Consider the following 21,893-nt stretch of genomic DNA (forward strand, 5'->3'; position numbering starts at 1 on the left):
TTTGTTTGATTTTTATAGTGTGAGGTTGAATTTTTTTCCCTCTAACTTTTTAGTGGAAGTCTCACTACTACTCGTATATATATTCGTATTTCTATTTAGACTTTAAATTTTAAAATTTTGAATTTTATTTTTGATAGGTTATCATGTCTAATTATAGGCCGTTTGGGAATTTGGACACCTCAAAATCAATTGTTTTTGTTTTTCACTTATTGTAAATGGTACTCCGTACGGCCTACTTCGTGTATGAATGGTAATGTAGAAAGATTTTTGGGGTAGTTTAAATGATTTTAGCAAACTTTAATGAAGTTTCAAGGGACAAGGTTTTGGAGCTGCGACCTTTGAGTCTTTCAAGTCAAAATCTAGTCTTTTTTTAATTTGTTAATAATCAGGGTGTGGTTAGTTATATTGGGCTTTCTCTGTTTTTATTAGTTAATACATATTGACTTTTATTTTCGTAATTTTCTTTGTTTTTTAAAGTAACTTTTAAGAACAAGTATAGGTTGTGTTTGGTGAATAACTTAAAATTAAAAGGTGAAGCTGATTTTGTTAGCTGATTTTGACTATCTGATTGTAGTAACTAATTTGACTAACTTATTTTATTAGCTGATTGTATAAAAGTGTTTGGTAAATAGCTAATAGCTTAAAGTTGTTTGAGTATGTGAAATGATTAATAAGCTAATTGGGGGATAAGTAGTTTAGGTAGGATTTTAAATTAAATGGGGGTATAAATGTCATTTCACCATATATTAGTAAATAAGTAAATTGAAAAAGCTCCTTTTAGTGGAATAAACTATTTAAATAAGTTTCCCACCAAATACTTTGAATTAGCTTTTTAAATAATCAATAAGCTAATATTAGTCAAATAAGCTAATTTTGCTCAAATAAGCTGTTTACCAAACATAGCCATTCTCATATAAGTTGATTTAGTAACTTCTAACTTTACTATGTACTCCCTCCGTTTTAAAATACCTGCTCCATTTCTCCATGCGTGGAGTTATAGGAGAAATAAAAGAAAGTATTAAAATATGGAGGTAGTGGGATATGTGAAAGAAAACAAAATTATAAAAAATAAAAGTAGCGGAGAGAATTGGAGGAGAGAGAATATGAAATTAATAAAATACTTCCTCCGTTCTTTTTTTACTTGACCCGTTTTGACTTTTACATTATTCACCATCCTTCCTTTGACCGTCTTTTGTGAATAATATGCATGTTGGATATTTTTGAATTCGTCTCAATAAGTATTATCATAACATATAACTTTTACATTTTTTACTTAAGGAGAATTAAAGTTATTGATCGTTAAAGTTTTACATTAGCAAGCTTGATAAAAGAAACAGGTCAAGTAAAAAAAATAAAGAAAGTATGATTTATGTTGGGTCCACTAAGTGAGAGAAATGAATTAAATATTGTAAAAGCATTCCAAATAAGAAAATGGAACAAGTATTTAAAAACAATCGAAAAAGAAAAGTGGAACAAGTATTTAAAAACGGAGGGAGTAGTAAGTACTCTCTCTACTCCTTTTTGTACTTGTGTTACTTTGTAATTTTTTATATTTTTTTCGTTGGTAAGGAGAAAGGCTTTATCTGGTCGGAACAGACTAGACAATTTAGAAGTTGGGAGAAAAGATAAGAAATTCTTACCCCAAAGTGCCTTTAGTGGGATTTAATCCTACAACCTCATAGTTGTGGGATAATAATACTACTTCTGTTAATTGTTATCTGCAACTTTGGAATTTTTTTTGTCTCACAAATAATAGTCCAAAGTTGCAGATAACTATTAACAAACGTGGTATTACTCTATAATTGCAATGGTAAATTGATAACTAGCTATTTTGTTATACTCCATTCTAGAAGGCCAGGCTCACATGCACTATGCATTACTCTATTTAGTTATTAAAAAACAAAAATGTGTGTAGCTTTTTGTCAATGCATAAACGTATATGCAATTCAAGTCAATATAATACAACCTCTAAAATTTTAACCGGTCTACTACCCAAGAAAAAAAATACTCTACTCCCTAAAATAAATTATTGTAATACAAGTGGTATAATTTTGGAAACAACTAAAATTGAAGCATCCATAAGAGAATTTAAACAGACAAACTTTCCCAGGTCTTTGAGATGGAAATTCCCTTTCTTCTCCCTCTTTTTCAATGGCTTTACTCGTTAACATGAATTGAGTTGATCTGTAATGAAAAAAAAACGGATAAAGAAGGTGAGCAAGTGATATCATAATAACTTGAAATTATTTTATCAAACTTAAATTATATATTTTTATAGAAAAGGTGCACAGGAAGCCCCCCTGCTGTCACAAGAGGGGGGGATGAGGTTCGAACCCCCGTCACTCGGGGGGAAATGGAGGGACTTGATATAGAATTTAATGGATATAACCTTAAATCGCAATTAAAAGGTTTGGAATCTTGAGTCTCGGTCAAGAAACGCTAAGCAACACGAGCTTTAAACCTAAACTAGGCCAAGAATACACAAGCGCAAGCTTACATAAAACTTTATAAATTTCAAATTGACAAAACTTCTTTTTATTAAGAGCCTAAATGCCATTATATAGGCTACAAATAAGTACTAAGATTTCTAATTACATTAGAAGTCCTAGATAAATCAACTAGCCAAATTCCTAAACACACTTCTAATAAAGATAGAACTATTTAAAAGATAAAATTTCCTAAACTTAATCCTAAACTCAAAAACTAATCAACATAAAAGATTAAAATAAGAAAATAAATCCTAACCACTTAAAACAAGAAAAACCCTTTCAAGTGAAAGGTAAAAACTTGTAAGCAAAATCTAAAATAACAATTAAACTACTAAAAATCGAAAGTTCCAAGAGAGATAAAATTTTCCATTATTATTCCGCATCAGGACTAACTATCCCTCCATCTCCTAGATACTCATTAACTTTGTATATATGAAATATTATAAGTATATTGATAATAAAACTGTATACAATATTTTTATCTTACAAAATCTATTCAAAATTTGCTTGCTTAGCATCATATGTGTCACAATAATACCTATTTATTGCCTACGTGGCACGATAATTGGCGAAAACCTGAAATGCTAAGTGTCGCTGTATCGTAGCCGGCTGCGAGATCTATTTTATTTATTAGTTATACGATATTAGATTTTGAAAATTGACAACAAAAAAGTGAAAACACATTTTTCTTAAAAAATAAATAAAAATAAAAATAAAAAACTAAAAACAGAAAAAACGATGTCAAACAACCATTAAACTATTTTGATCTTTTCGAGGTTATGGATTAAAGTAGTAGACTATTTTGATATTTTAGAGATTATTATAGATCAATGTAAAAAAAAAGTGAGTAACCGTATTTCGCCCTACAAACTATAAAAGATACAATTCTTGTCAAAAAAAAAAAAAAAAAAAACAAAAACAAAAAAAACTAAACTATACAAGATATAATTAAAGTACTAAACTATTAACAAACCAACCTGCTAATTTTCAAAACCAGCTCAAACCGACCCGCTAACAAATGGACCATATGCACACAGCCAAATACGGAACCACCATTCCAAAGTGGCAGTAATACATAAAGTAGTGTGTCTACTGTAATAATTTACCGGCCGTCGGAACACCAAACCTAAAGGATTAAAGAACATTAGTCCATGGTTATAAACAACAATCAGTAATACACAATAATTCGGCTTTCGTATAACATCTTGCCAAATTCGCTGGCAACATATACTGATATATATAATGTATACTATAGCACACAGAAGAAAAGTACAAGGAAAATAAACACAACGCAAATTAACAAATTACATTCCTTCCGAAATGTTCTGTATTCAAACTGAGAAAATTTCAGATCTTACAACCAACCTCGAAAAATTTGATCTTTCCTAATAAAAATTCAAAAAAAATGATATTCCTCGGTGCCTATTGTTTCCTCTTCTTTTGCTTTGATCCTTCCCGCTTACTATTTTTATGGCTTTTGTACTCTTCATGCAATTGCAGGGACAGTGTAGTAAGAGCCAGCTCCCTTCTCAGTTTCTCATTCTCCACTATATCATGAACAACAGTAAAGTGATCTGAAAGCTTCTCCCTCAAGGCTTCCTCATCAACTTCTAATGAAGTTTCATCATCTCCCAACAAATTATTGTTCCCTTTTTTTCGTTTATTATTCAACTTTATGTCACTCTTTATGCTATAATGTTCGCTCTCCAATAGCAGCTCCTTATAAGCTTGCTGAGGAGAAACAGTCGGCATATAAACTTGATTCGAAGAAGTACTGATCTTGGAGATGCTTGAAGCCATGGTTGAAATAGTAGGATGATAATGCTTGGACAGCAGATTCAATTCCCAGAGGACAGAAGCAAGTGCACCACTCAGGTGAGGATCAGAGGAATATGGCTGATATTTCTGCAGGACAACATGAATAATAATTACCCTGACAATCTATTGGTCCATTGAACTAAATTAACATGGTCCATTAAACTACAAGTGTTTCTTTGCTATTACTGAGCACATCACAAGTAACAGATACAGAGTTAATTGATAAAATTTTCTCTGTTGCTGCATCAATAATTGGATAAAGCAGTGTACACAGTCTGTCTTCTCCCCCAATCCCACCTAGCCCAAGAAGAGTCTGTATAGAAGCATTCAGCTTTAATCTTTCTGTAATATATTGGAAAATTACAGTGCTACACGGACGAATGGAGTTAAATTATATGCAAATAAAGAAAATAATTATTCAGACGGTGCACTCCCTCTCTTGTGATTTAAATTTTTCTGGGGAACATAAAGGGGAAACATTGGTAGTGCGAGTGTGTTCCTTTCTCTTCATATTGTTAAGCATAATTGTTGGAAATAAAAGTATGCATACCGCAACTGATCCTGATACTGAGCCACCTCCCACATCATTTTCTAGCATGTATCGGCACTTGAAATTCTTTTGCAGAAGGTTTTTGGCAGTGACGAGTGCTGGAAAGATGAAAGTCAAAAATTAACTAAACGTTCAGGAACTTGCATCATAAAACAATGGGAAAGTAACCAACCGGCCATGGATTCTGGAGAACCAAAGCACAAGGAGGAAGACGCTAAACGCTTTATGAAGGCAGCAGCTCTTTGCATATCATGTTGCCTATCATCACATAACATTATCTTTAAAGCTTCTGCCAAAATTTCACCTTGACCCCTGCATCATCAATATAACAGAGACTTTAAGGGTATCTCAAACTCATTAAATTTTCCAATGTTTCAAAATAATAAACACTTAATTAGATCCTAGGACATAGCAAACATACTGTCAACCTGAAGACATGACGAGGAAATTAACCCAAATATTTTGGTTTTTGATTATAAAAATGCAGCCCGAAATAACCTGCTAATTATTGAATCAAACCCATTCGATTGAAGCATTTTAAACTTAAGCATGACAGTTTGAAAAACCCTTGAACTAGCAATATTTTCCTTGCTCTACTCTGTTCATAACCTCTCTTATTGTGCTCTTCATTTTATAGTAGCACTTATCTTTCCTCTTATGTCTCATTACAGTTAGGAGTTTTGAAACTGTTTCTCCATCCCGGTGTTTGTAAAATGTTACAATAATCCCAGAGATCCCCCTTTATGAAGGTTAAGCATTAGAGAAGTCCCAATCATTGCTCTGATTTAGTTGATCATTATTTGAATATGCTTGTCTCATATTAATGCAATTACGACGTATAAAAATAAAATAGATCCATGAAGAGATAATCTTCCCAAGGCAACATGTGTAAGTATCCCTCAACTATGCTTTGTTGTCTTCCCACTCCCACAACAATATTTCCTCTTGCTCCACAAAGATCTACTCAGCAGACACACATCCAAGAAGAGAGTGTAAAATGTGGAGCTCATGTGACAAGTTCAATAGTTCAGTACTGGAGAAAAGATCATGAAATACTAATGTGAGAAGTGTAAAGTGTTCCCTGCAGTAGGACAATGAATGGTACGAAGAAATTTATATACAAAAATCCGAATAATGTAAAAGTGATTGGAACCTGAGAGTGGGTCTTTGTGGGATAGAGGGTTGTGTATGGGAACTATTTTAATCCTGAACTCTATTTTTACACTGTCAACCCAACTCCCTGTTTAGTGATCTATTATAAGGATACATCATACATAGTCATGAGCGGTTTTGTTAAACTAGTCTTTATATACATTTTCAAAGTATCAACTTTTATAAAGTTAACTAAAAAATAATCAAAGATATTCACGGTCAAAGTTATGCATACCAGCATGAAACTTTGAATGGAACGAGTAAAAAGAGCAGAGGAAGTATGTGGTTTTAGTCCACCAATAGGTATCCTAGTGCGAAGGTGTATAAATATAGGCACAACATAAATGTTCAGTCGATGCAAAAAAATAATGGTCAACTTAATGTGCATGGTTCCACCAACGGATGGTTCTCACCATGAGGGAGATTGGCACATGAACCTCCGATGCGAGTGGTCATGCCTCTATTGATGTATTATAATAAAATGAGCAGCTGACTACATGTAATTCATGAAAGCATGTAGAGTACTAACCTTCCTGGTCTATACTCAATAATGAGATTGTAAAGCTGGATAAAGAACTCCTGTAAATCCACATTCAGAGCATCGAGGTTCTTCCTCATAACTTTAAAGGCAACAATACAGCATTCTATCCGTTCAGAGACAGTCAAAGAATTATCAGAATTATCCAGATTAGAGCCAGAAGCAAGAATCTTGAGGTGCTTCATTAGATCAGCCATGAAATCTATGTCAATTAGGTGAGAGAACATCCCCAATCCCTTCAAGCATGAGCTAAGTAGTGGATGAGCTCTATTTAACCTGTCCAAGAACAAAATCAAGATGTTAACCCATCTAAATCATTATTACTTGTAGAATTCATAATTTTGCCAATGCTACTCCACAAGCCCATGTAATTAACATTGCAATAAACTATAATAGCTGACCGGAGATGTTAAGTCTCTTTAATTCCACTCTCATACAATCTAAAGATCAAATTTTATCAACTTCTCCTTTGGCCCAAAGTGGAGCAAAGTTAACAAGATGACAAAACAAAATCACACCTTATTGTATCTGGCTGTATTGTGTGCTTCAAAACACGGAAGTATGTATTAAATACAGCAGACAACGTCTGAGATTGCATTCTCCTTCGCTCTGTTTCATCTTGGGCAAGTGAAGCAGCCTTGAAATCAGCATTTACCTGTTCATATTTCAAACTTAGTGACACAGCAAAAACAAAACATCAATCAACAGTATTTGCATGTGATGGATAGTTTTCATTAAACAAACACCTCCTCTCTCGTCTTTGATAGTAATTCCTTCTTAGTTTTCTTCTTATCATTGGCTGTAGGTTGAGTTTGTTCCTCGGACTTCTTTCCTTTCTTATATTTCTTTCTTTTACGCTTTTCATCATCATCTGCCTTTTTAGACCTTGCAAGATCTTCATCAAATGACAAAGCCAAGAATACCTAAATGCACGAATAGCCCAATACAGTTTAATTAGAAAGGAATTGGTAGACAAAACAACCAAAAAGTGCGACACATGCATGCAAATAAGAGATATCCTGAAAATCGAGTAACATCTAGAAGGCAATGTAAGTGTAAAGACACCTACTTCTATAGAGTCCGGGTTCAATTGACAATCATGAATTCTAACAAGATCTGCAATCCGCTGTACGGTCTCAACAGTTGCTTCTCCACCATGTTTCCCCTCATTTTTGAAAAGGGACTGGATTGTAGTAGAACATAGCTTCCTGTGAAAGGTTAAATGTCATTCATGTAAACACCAATATAATGTGCAATTTACGTATGACTAAAATGCTAAAAATCACCTATCTTTTAGCATGTAGAATATTCAATTATTACTTAAATAAAACACTTTAAAACATAAACAACAGAAATATTAGAAATTTAATACTGAAAAACATAGTTTAAAAGAAAACCCAAAATGACAGGCAATTCTACACCCGGCAAATTTAAATCAAACCACTACTATGTTAAGCATTGCTTTCCAAATTAGATCACTCCACAAACCATCAGATGATATCCAACACAATAACCTATGTGCTCCAGCCCAAACATAAAATAATACTCCAGCAAAAAAATTAAAGCATTGATTTTATAGGACATGACCCACTGTAGCCGATACAGGAAGCTGCAATCTATCAGTGACTTATAGGTCATGGCATCAAATTCTTTAAGCTCTCTTCAACAGCTCAACCAAGCCAACTGCATAACAAATGTACTGTCCTTGCAGACCACAATGTACACCGCACTCTTATAAGTACCCACTATCATGTATGCTGGACACGCAATGATTATGATCTAATCACTAATTATGTTGGTAGAGTGTGATAACAGCTTTAGGCTAAACCCACACTTTTTATGGGAAAAGAAGCTCAAAGTGTTCTAAAATGAAATTGAAACAGAAACAGACAATAACTTATCTAAAGTCATTTGAGAACAAACTGCAGATACATAAAGCCAGAGAGGCAGAGATTGATAAGGGTAAAACAAACCTCACAACATCATCTGCAGAAGCCAGGCACTTAACAACAGCTGGTATTATGTTCTGACGAAAATTGAAATGTGGGTGGGCATCCAATAAAGTGCAGAGACAACGAACAGCTACGCGATTGAAGTCAGGGAGTGGTTGTAAGGTGAACAACCTCTGCAGATAAGCCTGAAAACAAAAGAAAAGCACAAGTATCTCTTCTCAATCATCTTGAAGGCTAAAGTAATATAAGGATGTACTAGACAAATCAATTTCATAATAAGTTAGCTGATACATCAAATTAGCCTTGCTTTAGAAAGCTAATTCATGAAAAAGGAATGCAACTAAAGTATGTCAAATTTGGGAGTTGAAGTATATGGGAGAGGTCAAATCCTACAACTACCTGTCTTTTGTGATTTTTAACTTTTTGAAAGTAACTTGGATAAATAATCTGAACCCTTTTTAATTCTTTATAAAATAACCTGAATCTAGGTTATCTGAATTTTCTAAAACTAAGTTTGAAGAGAGCATTTTTTGAAGGCAGAGCATTTAAGCAGGCCTTTAATCAAAAACGATAATCCATGAGATTATCATGGCCTATTTCAGCCCTTTTCAAAGCAACAATATAGGCAGTTGGACATCTTTTAGATCGGAGTGGAAACTTTTTCTTTTATTTTCCACGGTGACTTTAAACTGCTAACTCCGCCAACGGGTTTCCCACTACCAATCCTATGGATAAAGGAGGAGGGTTACGGTAGGCAAATGATAGCAGTGTAAAACTTTGTGACATCGCTTGACATGAGCCACAATGATTGAGAGTAGTACTACGATGGGTGACCTACTGGGAAGTCCTCATGTTGGTCCATGTAACCGACCCTACTTATGGGATTAAGACATTCAAGCAAAAGAAGAAAGTGGCTCTAAACTTCTGACTCATATATTTCCATGACTGTATCATATAAAATATATTTACAAAAATTAAAATAAAATTTGTTCCTTTTCTCCTTACTCTCTACTAGTTCAAGCACCACTACCTAACCAACCAACCTAACCTCTAACCACCATATAGATTTCCAATTCTTGCTATTGATGAGGGTGGTGGCATCATCGAGAGTCCAGCAAAAGAGAGAAAGGGGGTGGAAGGAAAAAGATAGAGTTGGTGGTTACACGAGCAAGAGAAGGGAATTCTAAAGGAAATTTGCAAATGGAGGTAAAGAGAGTAGAGGTGGAGGTGATAGAGGAGGAGAGAAAGGTGAGTTGGAGAAGGGGGGTGTTTATGTAGGAAGGGGATGAAAAGATGATTTATAACCCAAAAAAATTACATATCCACTCTTCGAAAATTTACAAGATTAGAGTTCATTATCTACAATTTCCTTAAAAAATAAAAGGAAAAATTCATTTATATAATCACAACTATAGGCGATTTACTTAGAATAATCCCAAATAAAGATTATTAGCTAATAATCCTAACTTTGCTATAAGTTTGCCTCCAGCGGTCCCAACCGATTAACAACCTGTTATAACAAATTACCAAGACACGTGTCAACACGTAATTGGTCCAAAATTAAAAAAAAATAATAATAATAATAAAAAAAAAATTAAAAAAAAAATTCACAGGAAAACGACCGATCAATCCCCCTAACAACCGAAATTGGCCGGCCCTCTACCATCCATCTGACCCACCCCCAAAACCACCAACCTAACCCTCAAAACCACCAACCTAACCCTCAAAACCAGGCCCTCTCCCTTCCTTTGCTGCCTAAACCGCCACTCCTCCCTTCCCCCACCGCCGAAACAGCCGATTTCAAGGGTGGGATAAGGGAGGAGGGGCGGTTTGTTTTGATGGTTGGGGTGGGGTGGGGTGGTGGTTTTGGGGGTCAGGGTGGGCTGGGTGGTTTTGGGGGTGGGTCAGATGATGGGTCGTGGTAGAGGGTCAGCCCGACCGTTTTCGGTGGTTAAGGGGGGCGGCCGACTGATTTCAAGTGAAGTCAAGGGTAAGTGGTTTGAGGGGGGGGGGGGGGGGGGGGGAAGGTGGCTGGGAAATTTTGAGTTCTTTTTTATGTTTTATTTTTTTCACTACAGTGGGAATGATCACAAATCCTGAAAAATACATAGCTTCATGTCACCCCAGCCGAATGTCAACCAAACTTGTTGGAGTAAAGTTTGCTAAAGGTGATATTGGGTCTTGCCTGAGGGCAAAGTGGCCCAATTAGAAGTTGAAAGATTGTGGAAATGGAAAAAACTATAGGCTGGTTGCTCCTGTTACGCATGCAAGGAAAAGTTTTTGGGGTTTACAAAGTTCTTTACCGCCCATTGGGCACATAACAAATCACTTTCATTGTGATTAAAAGGTAATAAAAGTGATCAAGTGAGTATCACTTTTTTTTCCAAAAAGCTTTTCTCCTTCAATGGCTATTCTTAATAGTCGTGATTAATGTCAATAATTGGGTATTATTCCATCATATTCTGTTTATTATCTCCTGACTTTTTGGAAGATTAAAAACCTGTCATTACTCTAGAGTTATATTCTATGTATTATCTACTGATTTTTTTGGAGGTTTGGAAACCTTTCATTTTCTCGAGTTCAATAATAATTTTTCTACTTTCATTAATTAAGAAATTTGGTGATAAAAAATATCATATACTTCTTCTCCTCCTGCTTATTCAGTGTTTTTCATAAGAAAGATGCATACAATATCACTCATCTTCTACCTTTCATCTTCTTTCTTTTCTATTTAAGAGATAAGTTCATGTGACTCCAATCTCTAATTTAGAATGCCATTGTGTGAGAGAGGTGAGTTAACCTCAAGGAACGAAATGAAAAATACATCCAAACACCCCAGTACCGCTGAATTGTCGCTTTCAAATCAGTGGTTCCACATTGCCACAACACCCCCCCCCCCCAATAGTTCAGATGTGAATTCGAATGCAAGGTCCCTCCATTGCTTTGTTTGTTTTGTTCTTAATTTAGGCCTGAGACACTTTGATTCCAACATAACTGAACTAAAACATTAAGTGTACTGAACCTCTTTAAACATCAAATATCAAGTAACCAGATCTTAACAACTAGCTAGAAGTCCTCATACTCCTCAAAATAAGAAAGACAATCAAGTTTTGTACCTTTCTATTTTCACCTCTACAGAAACAGTAACCAAAAGCCAGCCAGACAAGAAACATAAATGACAGTCAAATGACTCAAATCAGCACAAGTCAGAGGAGTAAAGCAGTACAGGTACTGACGGGTCAAGTGTTCATTCACAGCGTTAAACAATGTGCTTAAATTAGATTAAATAAGGGCATAAAGGTAGGACCAACTGCTTCACAAATTAAACAACGCCGTTACTAGTGAGAACAAAACAACTGCATAGACAAAACAAACCTTATATGAGAACAAAAGCGTTGACTCAAAAAACCGCATCTTCTTCACAGCCTTAGAAATAACCATCTCTTGCTCTTTCTCAGTAGGAAGCCTAATGCGATAACTGCAACATACAACCAGCGTGTATAAGAATCAAAGTATCAGACTCATGTTGAGATGCAAAGGAATATTAAATCAGTTTCTTACCCAGGAATGATGTCTCTAAAAACAACTAATGTTGATAACAATGCCGCCTTTGCAATATCTTTATCTCCATCATTACAGAAACTTAGGAGCTCTTTCAGAGACTTAATATTTGACTCAGGATCTTCAAGCAAGGCAGTACCCAACTCTGCAACTTTATGTTGCTTAGTTTCAGCTACTTCTGCAGCAGTGAGATCTTCCTTAACCTCAGCCTATAGTTAACAGTTATAATTAAGTAGCAAAGAAATAACCCTGGAGAAAGAATACACACTCTCCATAATAAGAAAAATTCATGTTACAATGGATTTTTAATTCCTCTAGCAGAGGTGAATACACATATATGGTTGATCAATGTCTTCAATGAGAAAGTTAACTAGGGTTTATACAAAAATATTCAATATTTGCTGGACACTTTGTATAAAATCTACTAAGAGTGTACAGAAGCTTATGCCTTGAAAACATTCATAAGAAAAGCATGAAAGCAAACCATACAATCAAAAACTAGGGTTGGGGACATCCATCTCTGGTTGGGTACAGATTCCTTTCAATGTGTCAGTGCCCCAGTTTAGAGCAAAAGTGTTTCCCACATTGCTACTTACTATGCTTATTTTATTTTGAAGAACATGGGAGGACAAGAATGTATCAACAGCAAGCAAGAGGTAAACGAAAATGACTTCCAAAATATTAACTGGATAGAATTTAGTGATAGGAAAGTGATTAGAATTCTTCTCACTTTTTGTATCATCAAGAGATGAACATGCACAGCCCCATTAGCAACTAAGCATAGATAGAAGTATGCTACTCAATGCAGATACCACTTTATATGCAATCAAGGAAGAACCAAATACACTTCCATCAAGGAATCTATGACTTTCACATGGAGAAAGAGAGATGATTGAACATTAAAATAACAAGAAAAAAGCTCCTCTCAGTGCAGTGTTAAACACTTTAGGATTGTAATTACTCCTAAGGCTTGATGTACATGGTTTAAGGAGTCGGATATCATCTGAATGCCTTAGCATTATTTTGTATTTGGTGATGCATTGGAGCGTGCAAATAACATAACTGAGAGAATTTATGGTCATTAACCTTTATCTCATTCATGTGGTGACCATTTTTATTTTGTGAAAAATTGAGAATCAAGGAATCACACTCAAATTGACAGCATGAAAAAAAAAAAAAAAAAAAACTTACCAAAACCTCAGACTGAGGGTTCTTAGTATCCTCCTCAGACTCAGCAGGTTCCTTCACCTGCTTCTTTTCTTCTTTCTTCTTTTTCTTCAACTTTGCCCTCCTTTCTGCTTTAGTTAATTTAAAAATACCTTTATCTTCATCACTTTCATCTTCTTTGTCAGAAGTTTCAAGCTTTCTTTCTTCTTTTGGAACTGCAAATGTTTAAGCATAAATGTTAATTGGCTAAAACAAATTTCCAAGAACGTAAATGTTAATTGCAAACCTGTCTTGTAATAAAGCTTCCCATCCAAGGTCTTGACCGGAAGCGCATCAACACGATTAACCTCTATACCCTTTTCTTCCTTATTCTCAAGCTTTTTCTTTCGTAATCGTCTCTCATATAGTTCTTCCAGCTCATCTTCCTTGGCATTCGCAACACGATTAACATGCCTACGGATTAACATAACCAGGAAATCATCCAAATATCCAACTTAACACAACAAATATTACTACCAACTCCAACTACTATCTTTTTGAAACATGCTTACTACATTCCATCGATTAATTTCCCACAAATTTCTTCAATTTACTCTATCACTCAATACTATTTAACACTTGAAAAGGAACTATCATGTCGATAATCCAAGTGGGTTCGGGCCGGGTGTGTACCCGAAATCCCAACACAACCATCAAATTTTGATTTACTAAATAACCAAAACATAAAATCAAAATTGAAGAAAAGTTATAAAAAAAAAAAAAAATCATACTTGGTAATGGAATTAGTGTCCAAACGAGAAACAAAACCAGCATAAGCACGATTTTCAGCGACGAAATTGACATCTTCGTCTGAAACAACGATATCTTCATCTGGAATTTCTGGAGGAAGTTCAGGAGGCAGTGTTACTTTAAGCTTTTTCTTCTGCTGTAATTTCATAGTTCAATCCTCAGAAGCTGCTTCAATGGAGGACGTTGAGACTTGAGAGAGATGGTAGGGTTGGAGCCCTATAAAAAGCCATGACCCGCCACAGTTATAAATGGGTTAAATCTGTCGAAAATATAAATGGGCCGGGTCTTAAAAATAAAGACGGATGAAGAAGAAGAATTTGTTATATACACCCGACTATCCGAGTATACCGCAAATGATCCCGTGGGCTCTCTTGAAGAAGGTGAGCAAGTGCTATGTGGACTCATGTTGGATTGGACCCAAGAATTGATATTGAAAAATCTACGTGGAACTGTGGATTCTTTCCATATTCGGGCCTACCCGCATTAGGAGTCCGTACTGCACGCTCAAATTCCTCAATTTTTTTTTTTTTTAAAATTACAGTTGTTTGTCATCAATCCAATTGATAGGATTGATTTTTTACGTCATAAATAAATACGGAGTTGGAAGGAAAATACAGAGCCATTTTAATCATTTTAATAAATCCAAACGCCTTCAAGTTTGACTGTTCACGCGTATTGCATTTTTTTTTTTTTTTTGGAAAGTACGTGTATTGTATGGAAAAACTTTTGTATACATCCGATTTATACTAATATTCCCTCTTTTTTTTTTATTTGCATCACTTTTCTTTTTGAGGTGTTTTTCTTTTAAATGCATCACTTCTATTTTTGGTAACTTTATACTATATTTTATCATTTCTCTCTCTTCTTTTAAGAGCAACTCCAATGGTTGTAGGTAGGGACTTGCTTGCAATATTAAATAATCTCTAACTATCAGCTTAACCATTGAAGCTAAAAAATGCAATTAGCTTGGCCAAGTAAATTAGCTTTGTCAAGCTAATTTGCTTGGAAAAAAACTGCTAAAATTAAACAAATTAGAATAAATAAAATGAATTTTATCAACTTAAATTAAGGAGGTGTGGTCCATTTGAATAGAAAGCTATTAGCTAGCCATTGAAGCTGAAATGACAATTAGTTTAAATGCTTATGTGGTATGACAAGCTAATTTGACAATTAGCTTGCCATTAAAGTTGCTCTAAACTCCACTCAACTTATTTTTTTCATTTCTCTCTCTTCCATGGTCCCCACTAAAATAATAAAAATATTTATCCTCTCTCACATACTTTCTCTTTCATGGTCCCCATCTTACTTTTACTATAATAATTTATTCATCCACTCAAAATATATATTACTCTCCTAAAACTTTGAGCAGTCCAAAGTGATGCAAATAAAAAAATAAAAAAAAACGGAGGGAATATTAGAGTACATCGAGCAGTATAATGGTAACTTTTAGCTAATTTTAGGGTAACTTTTTTTCTTTTTTGGATAACTTTAAACATAATACAATTTTTATATAAATAGATAACAAGAAAAGTTTTATAAAGGTAATTTAATTACATTCAATTACTAATAATTGATTTTTAGTCATTTAAAATGTGATTCTTTATTAATAAAGCGTAGCTAATTTTTATTTGTATTGGGTTACTTTATGCATATTAGGAGTAACTTTTATTCATTTCAGGGGTAACTTTTGATCAGTTTAGGCTATCTTTATAACAGATTTACAATATTTTACACCCAATTTTTTTAAAAAATTTGTGATCGCATGATAAAGTGTAGCTATTCCATATAACACTATTACTCAATTTGCTTAGGATAAATAAATAAAGTGTTAGGCTTATTTGGTAAGTTTTTAAAGGTTCTGTTTTATTCACCTTATTTTCACTTATATTAGGTGTAATAAGTTTAGATAAGTTCATTTTAGGAAAAATAAATTCTGATAAAAATTACCCAATTACAAATTACAACTAAATTTTAATAAGTTCAGATAAAATTTAGAGTTCAAATCCTATCCCACTCTAACTCTAAATTTAATAATGCCCAAACATCCCCACTTGATAGGATTCGAACTCTAAATTTTAATTCGAGTAGAGTGTATTCTATCCACATGATTTTCACTTATCTGAACTTAACTAACGATAAGTTCAGTTCAGAAAAAATAAGTTTTGATAATTACTACTCTAATACAGATTACAACTAAAATAAGTATTGTTAAGTTCAGAAAAGTGAAAATCAGGTGAATATAACACGCCTTAAGTTCAGATAAGGTTAGTTAATTCTCTTTTATCTTGGGTGATTTAGGCAGATAGGAATGAGTGGGTGCTTGAGGGAAAATGTACTCCTAACAAGATTTTGCTAGCAAGGGTTGAAAGATTGGTGGAAGAGCATGGAAAACACTACAAGAAAATTTACAATCTTGTTCGGGTTAAGAGGTGCAGCATCCCTTCAAAATGGGTTGCCCCACCCCCAAAACTTGTGAAGTTGAATGCTGACGCTTACTTAGCGCAAGAAAGTTGGGTTGGAATAGGGGTGGTTGCTCACGACAGTAGGGGGTTGGGTGTTATTTACCTCTGTCCGTACGTAGAGACAACTAGTCAAGGCATACTGGCCGGTGGAGGTGGCAGAAGGTAGAGCTGTTCTTACGGCGGTCAAATTGGCGCAAAAGACAGGGTTTCAACAAGTGATTTTAGAGTCAGATTGTCATGTTCTAGTTAATCGTCTTTTGAAAGCTGCCATTTATTTTTTTGAGGTTAATAATGTCCTGGAAAATATTGTTGGGTTAGTGTGGCCCAAATACCATAAGCCCAATTAATTATGTCTCAAGGTATGCAAAAAATTCTATAAAGTTCTCTCATATTGAGAAACTAATGGAGATTTATGGAAGAATTTAGAATTGGTGAATTGTCATGAAGATTATAAATTGATAAGTATGTGTGTAGAATCTTCCACGCACTTTTTTTCACATTGATACATCACCTATAAATAGTGGTGTTGGGCATCATTTGAGAGCATGTATGCACCTTACATATCCTCCAATACTCCGATACCATACACTCTATGAGTGTCCCTTTATACATATCATGCTCGTCGTTCGTGGTTTTTTTGAAAAATTTTTCCACGTTAAATATTGCGTGTCCATTAATTTACTACTTTTATTTATCTTAACCATAATTATTTTAGCAATCTCTACATCTTTAATTTGCTTCCGCTATGATATTCTGTATAGAACACGTTTTAAGTTCATATATGTTTAGTTTTTTTAAAAAAAAGTTAAAATACGTTCAGTTAATTTTGGATAAATTCAGATAAAAAAAATTATGATGAATAGAGCACACACGTTCAGTTGAGTTTAGATAAATTTAAATAAGTAAAATTTTGATAAATAGAACCCATAATTTGTAGGATAGTATTTCAAAAAAAAAAAAAAAAAATTATAAAATTACATATTTGGAAACAAAAATCTTGACAAGTCGCAAGATTTCTCATGAATATGTTTTATTATATTGCACAAGCTTTAGAATCTCTAAGTATTTCAAGTTTGATAGTTAATTAAAAATCAATCATCAATCAATACTATATACTAATAGAGAGATCGGAAGTGACACATGTCATCTCCTGGTTAAATTTTTTTCCCTCCAAAATGATATTTTATTTTATTTTATATTTTGTTTGTTAAACCTACTTTAAAGCTATGGTATATTATTATATAAAATATCTTTCCTATTTTAAAGTAACATATTTCTTTCATATAAATAATTATGTACCTTTATAATAGGGATTTATAAATCACAATAAACTTATATAAGATAAAATCTTTAAAAAAAAAAAACTAATATACGGTAATATATATTAAAATGATATGATTAACTAAGATTTTTATAATATATTTTTGTTGTAATAAAATTCAAGTTGATTTTTTTTTATATAAAAATACTATTCTTTTTTTATATACTTCGTATGTATTATTGATTGTATATATAAACATATATATCTATTTTGGCAAAGACCGTGCGTTGCACGGGATCTAAGCTAGTTTAGAGAATATATGAGTTTCTTTGCATGAAATTGGGAAGTTGAAATTATTTGGAAAATAGAAATTACTACAAAACATAGGAATTTAATTACCCCACTATACTTTGGGACTGTTTGGTTGAATGTAGGAATTGCAAATTCCTTGGAAAATTGATTTTCCATGAAATTGAACTTCCTAGGAAATTCTAAAAAGTGTTTGGTTAACTAAGGAAAGTGGAAATTACCATGGGAAATTCCACTTACCTAGGTCCCCCTAGGTAATTAACTTCCCCCATTTTGTGGGAAATGGAAATTCATGGGAATTTCTACTTCCCATGAATTTGTTAACCAAACAATTTCAAAGAATTTAAATTCTTAGGATTTCCAACTTCCCATGTTTTTCTTTGGCAACCAAACAACCCATTGTTCAATGAAATTTCCCTTGTTTATCTTTGCATGAAAATACATTTTTACCCCCATTCTTACCCTCTAAAATTGGGAAAGTTAGGATGAATTTACATTCTTACCCTCTAAAATCGAAAAAGGTGCTCTAAAATTGAAAAAGTTAGGATGAATTTACATTCTTACCCTCTAAAATCGGAAAATCGGAAAAGGTTCTTATATTTATGGGAATTACATATGTTAACTTAGAATTTATTACGAAAAATATATGTTAACTGATGCAATTAAGACTTGTTGCAATATTTTATTTTTCATACCTTATTGGCAACATATAATTTTTTCCTATTAAGTTTATTTAAAAATATCTTATCCAATATACAAAATTAATAACTTTGATCCTATAGAATTTCTCTAATTTTACCAATACTATTATTACATCTCATATAAAACCACACGCTTAGGTAAAATCAGGTAAGATACAAATTTCATGACAACCTCATCCCATAAATAAGGCAATAAAATCAATAAAATGTCAAACACTTTTGGTAAAATGTCAATATAGATAGAAATTTCCCTACACATACCTAACAATTTTATTAAAAATAAAATCAACATAATTATTAATTTTAGGAACGAAATCCAAAATTCAAAAATAAAAAAACCCCAAAAAAGTTAAAGAGAGAAAAAAAAAAGTTGTAAAATTTTGAAGATAAACCATTAACTCACCCACCTATCCCGCCCTTGAATTAGCCTTTCTTTTAGTGTTCTTTCTCCTCTTCTTTTTTCCCCAACTCCTACCCACCTTCTTTTTCTCTCTCTTCTTTCTCTCTAAAATTATTTCTAACTCTCTTCTTCATTCTTCCAACCCACAATTTTCATTTTCATTTTCATTCATTCATTCATTCACAAGGTATATAAATAAATTCAGTTAATTAATTAATTATATATGTTGTTATTCTTTCAATATGTATATGTTGGGGAACATTTAATTTTACGAAACGCCCTTTAATTTGGGTCATAATTTAAATTAATTTATGAATTGACAACAAAAACGTTTAATTTTTATGTTTAATTTTGTGGGTTTTTGTTTAATTTTTCAGGGGTATAATTACAAAAATTTTGTGTGGTATAAAAATGGAGTGCATGGAAGCCAGAGCGCTAAAATCGAGCTTTTCGTCGGAACTAGCCATGAAAACGAGCAACCCACAAAGTATTTTCGACGATATTTGGTGCGTCGCAGGTTTACCAAGCGACGATTTTTCAATTGACGAATTTTTTGACCTTCCAAACGAAGAAAATATTGATGGGTCGTCGCTTTTGGAGGAGGAAGAAGAAAAAGACTCTTCCTCTTTTTCTCTCTCCTCCCATGACCCTGTTGATGATTCCAACGATAATTCAACTAATTTTTCACCGGACCTCGCTATTCCGGTAAGGGCACTTTCGTCATTTCACCCCTCCATTAATTTCCTTGTCCTAATTTTTTTTTTTGTCAAAAAATTATTTTAGGGGGTAAAATTGAAATTCACTTTCTATTTTTTTTTTTTGGGTGAAATTTGAATTACAAGTTAAATTCTTTTTGGAGTGAAATTGGAATTACATGTCTTATTTATTAGGGGGTAAAATTGAAATTTAAAGTTTTAACTTTTGTAATTTAATTTGTGTTTTTAATTATAATTGAAATTTGTGTGTAATTATGATTGAAATTTGTGTATAGGTGGATGATGTGCAAGAGCTTGAATTATGGTCACATTTGATGGACGATTCTGTCCCTGAGCCGACGCTTGCATGTCCGAATCCAATTTTAGACGCGCAAAAAACCAAAACCGGGTTCAATTTCATGAACCGGGTTGAACCGGTGAGCAAACCGGTGTTTTATAGAATTTCGTGCATACCTAACCCATCGGCGGTTCCGGTGAAGCCGAGGAGCAAACGGTCAAGGTCAACCGGGAACCGGAGTTGGGTATTTAATTCACCCCCAAAAACCGATTCATCATCGTCGTCTTCACCGACATCATCGCCGGTCTCAACACTGTTTTTTCCACCACCGGTTCAGGACATGGGTGTGCTTTTCAACTTCGGAAAGCCACCCATGAAAAAACCGAAGAAAAATCCGATGGTGAATTCATCGGCCGGAGAAAATCCTCCGGTTCAGAGAAGGTGTAGCCATTGTCAAGTAACGAAAACCCCCCAATGGAGGGCCGGTCCAAACGGTCCAAAAACGTTGTGTAATGCTTGTGGAGTTCGGTTCAAGTCGGGGCGATTGTTTCCGGAGTATAGACCGGCTTGTAGCCCGACTTTTTCGAGTGAGGTTCATTCCAATAGCCACCGTAAGGTGTTAGAGATGAGGAAGAATAAGGAAACTACCGAGTCGATCACCGGTTTAGCTCAGACGATTTTGAGTAGTTAGAGAAAATGAAATATGAACCGGGTTCGTGTTCGTGATCATTGGTTTATATATTAACCCGGTTTAATTTGTACAATTTTGGAGGTGGTTGGCTTGGTAGGCAGGTTAGTTGTAACAGATTTTAGGGGGGCAGTTAAATTTTAGTATTTCTAGTCTTTTTTTTTAGTAGTAATATTTTTGCTTAGTTTGATCAAATTTGTTGTAGTTTCAATTAAACTAGTTTTACTCCTATATTTAATTTTAGTTTCTTAGGTTTAATTTGATTCATAGTGAGGTTGAATTTTTTTTTTTTTTACCTAACTTTTTTAGTGGAGTATTTGTATTACTCCTATTATATATATATGAAATACTTTTATTTAGACTTTATATTTAACATTTTTGAATTGTTTTATTGATATGTTTTCACTTCTAACTTTAGGCGCCTTTAGGAATTTGGTCACTTCAAAAATTAAAACTTTATGTTATACGAAGTGGAGTAAATTATAGTGTAGTCCTTGTAGAAGTTTGAAATAAATTCAGTGGTGGTGGTGCAACATTATTGTGCTCATGCTAATCTATGACTTTGAGTGCCCACTAAGGGCGGTATGCCCCACGTGTCATTCTTCAATTATGTATGATGTGATTTATCTACTTAGATTTTTTATTTTCATTTTTATTTTTAATTTTTAAAATTATTTATTAAACATCTAAACGAGATATTTGTCCTATAACAATCAAGACACTAGTATGCTTGTACATTTGTAAGAATACAAGTTGAGAGTGTAATACAATACACTTCCCTTAAGATGAATGGTTCAACCAAGATATATGTCCCATGATTGCTTAGACTATCGGTTAAACTTTTGAGGTTACACATGCAAATCATATTTAGGGTCTGTTAGCTTTAACTTATTTTCATTTCAACTTAGTTCAGCTCCAATCAGTTCATCTTATTTTTTAATTTTCTTCCCTTATAAAATATTCAGTTCAATTCAGCTCTAATCAATTTAATTCGATTTAATAAAGTAGATCAGGCCCTCACTATGTTCAAATCAATGTTGGGAGAGTGCAAGGTATGTGTAGG

The 21,893-nt window shown here is 33.7% G+C and overlaps 2 protein-coding genes across 2 annotated transcripts; one reads left to right on the top strand and one right to left on the bottom strand.

Moving 5' to 3' along the window:
- Positions 1 to 3,680: 3,680 nt before the first annotated feature.
- LOC145589883 (nucleolar complex-associated protein 3-like) lies at positions 3,681 to 14,269 on the bottom strand. The gene is made up of 13 exons (XM_081646581.1): positions 13,998 to 14,269; positions 13,514 to 13,680; positions 13,252 to 13,442; positions 12,061 to 12,269; positions 11,875 to 11,977; positions 8,521 to 8,684; positions 7,617 to 7,755; positions 7,294 to 7,470; positions 7,066 to 7,202; positions 6,539 to 6,823; positions 5,030 to 5,169; positions 4,858 to 4,955; positions 3,681 to 4,394 (listed from the first exon to the last, which is right to left on the bottom strand). Exons 1-13 carry the CDS (start codon positions 14,162 to 14,164, stop codon positions 3,912 to 3,914), a joined length of 2,460 nt encoding a protein of 819 aa, XP_081502707.1. The 5' UTR covers positions 14,165 to 14,269; the 3' UTR covers positions 3,681 to 3,911.
- A 4,845-nt stretch (positions 14,270 to 19,114) lies between these two features.
- Positions 19,115 to 21,196, top strand: LOC145589884 (GATA transcription factor 7-like). The gene is made up of 3 exons (XM_081646582.1): positions 19,115 to 19,336; positions 19,527 to 19,854; positions 20,141 to 21,196. Exons 2-3 carry the CDS (start codon positions 19,561 to 19,563, stop codon positions 20,831 to 20,833), a joined length of 987 nt encoding a protein of 328 aa, XP_081502708.1. The 5' UTR covers positions 19,115 to 19,336; positions 19,527 to 19,560; the 3' UTR covers positions 20,834 to 21,196.
- The last annotated feature ends 697 nt before the right edge of the window (positions 21,197 to 21,893 follow it).

This window comes from Chenopodium album, chromosome 17, assembly GCF_948465745.1.
Source record: "Chenopodium album chromosome 17, dcCheAlbu1.1, whole genome shotgun sequence".
Lineage (NCBI taxonomy): Eukaryota > Viridiplantae > Streptophyta > Magnoliopsida > Caryophyllales > Amaranthaceae > Chenopodium > Chenopodium album.

Bases quoted from the DNA above. Each gene is read 5' to 3' on its own strand.
- LOC145589883 (XM_081646581.1), bottom strand. From the start codon at position 14,164: ATGAAATTACAGCAGAAGAAAAAGCTTAAAGTAACACTGCCTCCTGAA. The intron at 11,978-12,060 runs GTAAGAAACTGA...TGTATGTTGCAG, and splicing joins TTTAGAGACATCATTCCTGG to TTATCGCATTAGGCTTCCTA. The intron at 7,471-7,616 runs GTAGGTGTCTTT...TCGTGCATTTAG, and splicing joins TGAACCCGGACTCTATAGAA to GTATTCTTGGCTTTGTCATT.
- LOC145589884 (XM_081646582.1), top strand. From the start codon at position 19,561: ATGGAGTGCATGGAAGCCAGAGCGCTAAAATCGAGCTTTTCGTCGGAA. The intron at 19,855-20,140 runs GTAAGGGCACTT...ATTTGTGTATAG, and splicing joins CACCGGACCTCGCTATTCCG to GTGGATGATGTGCAAGAGCT.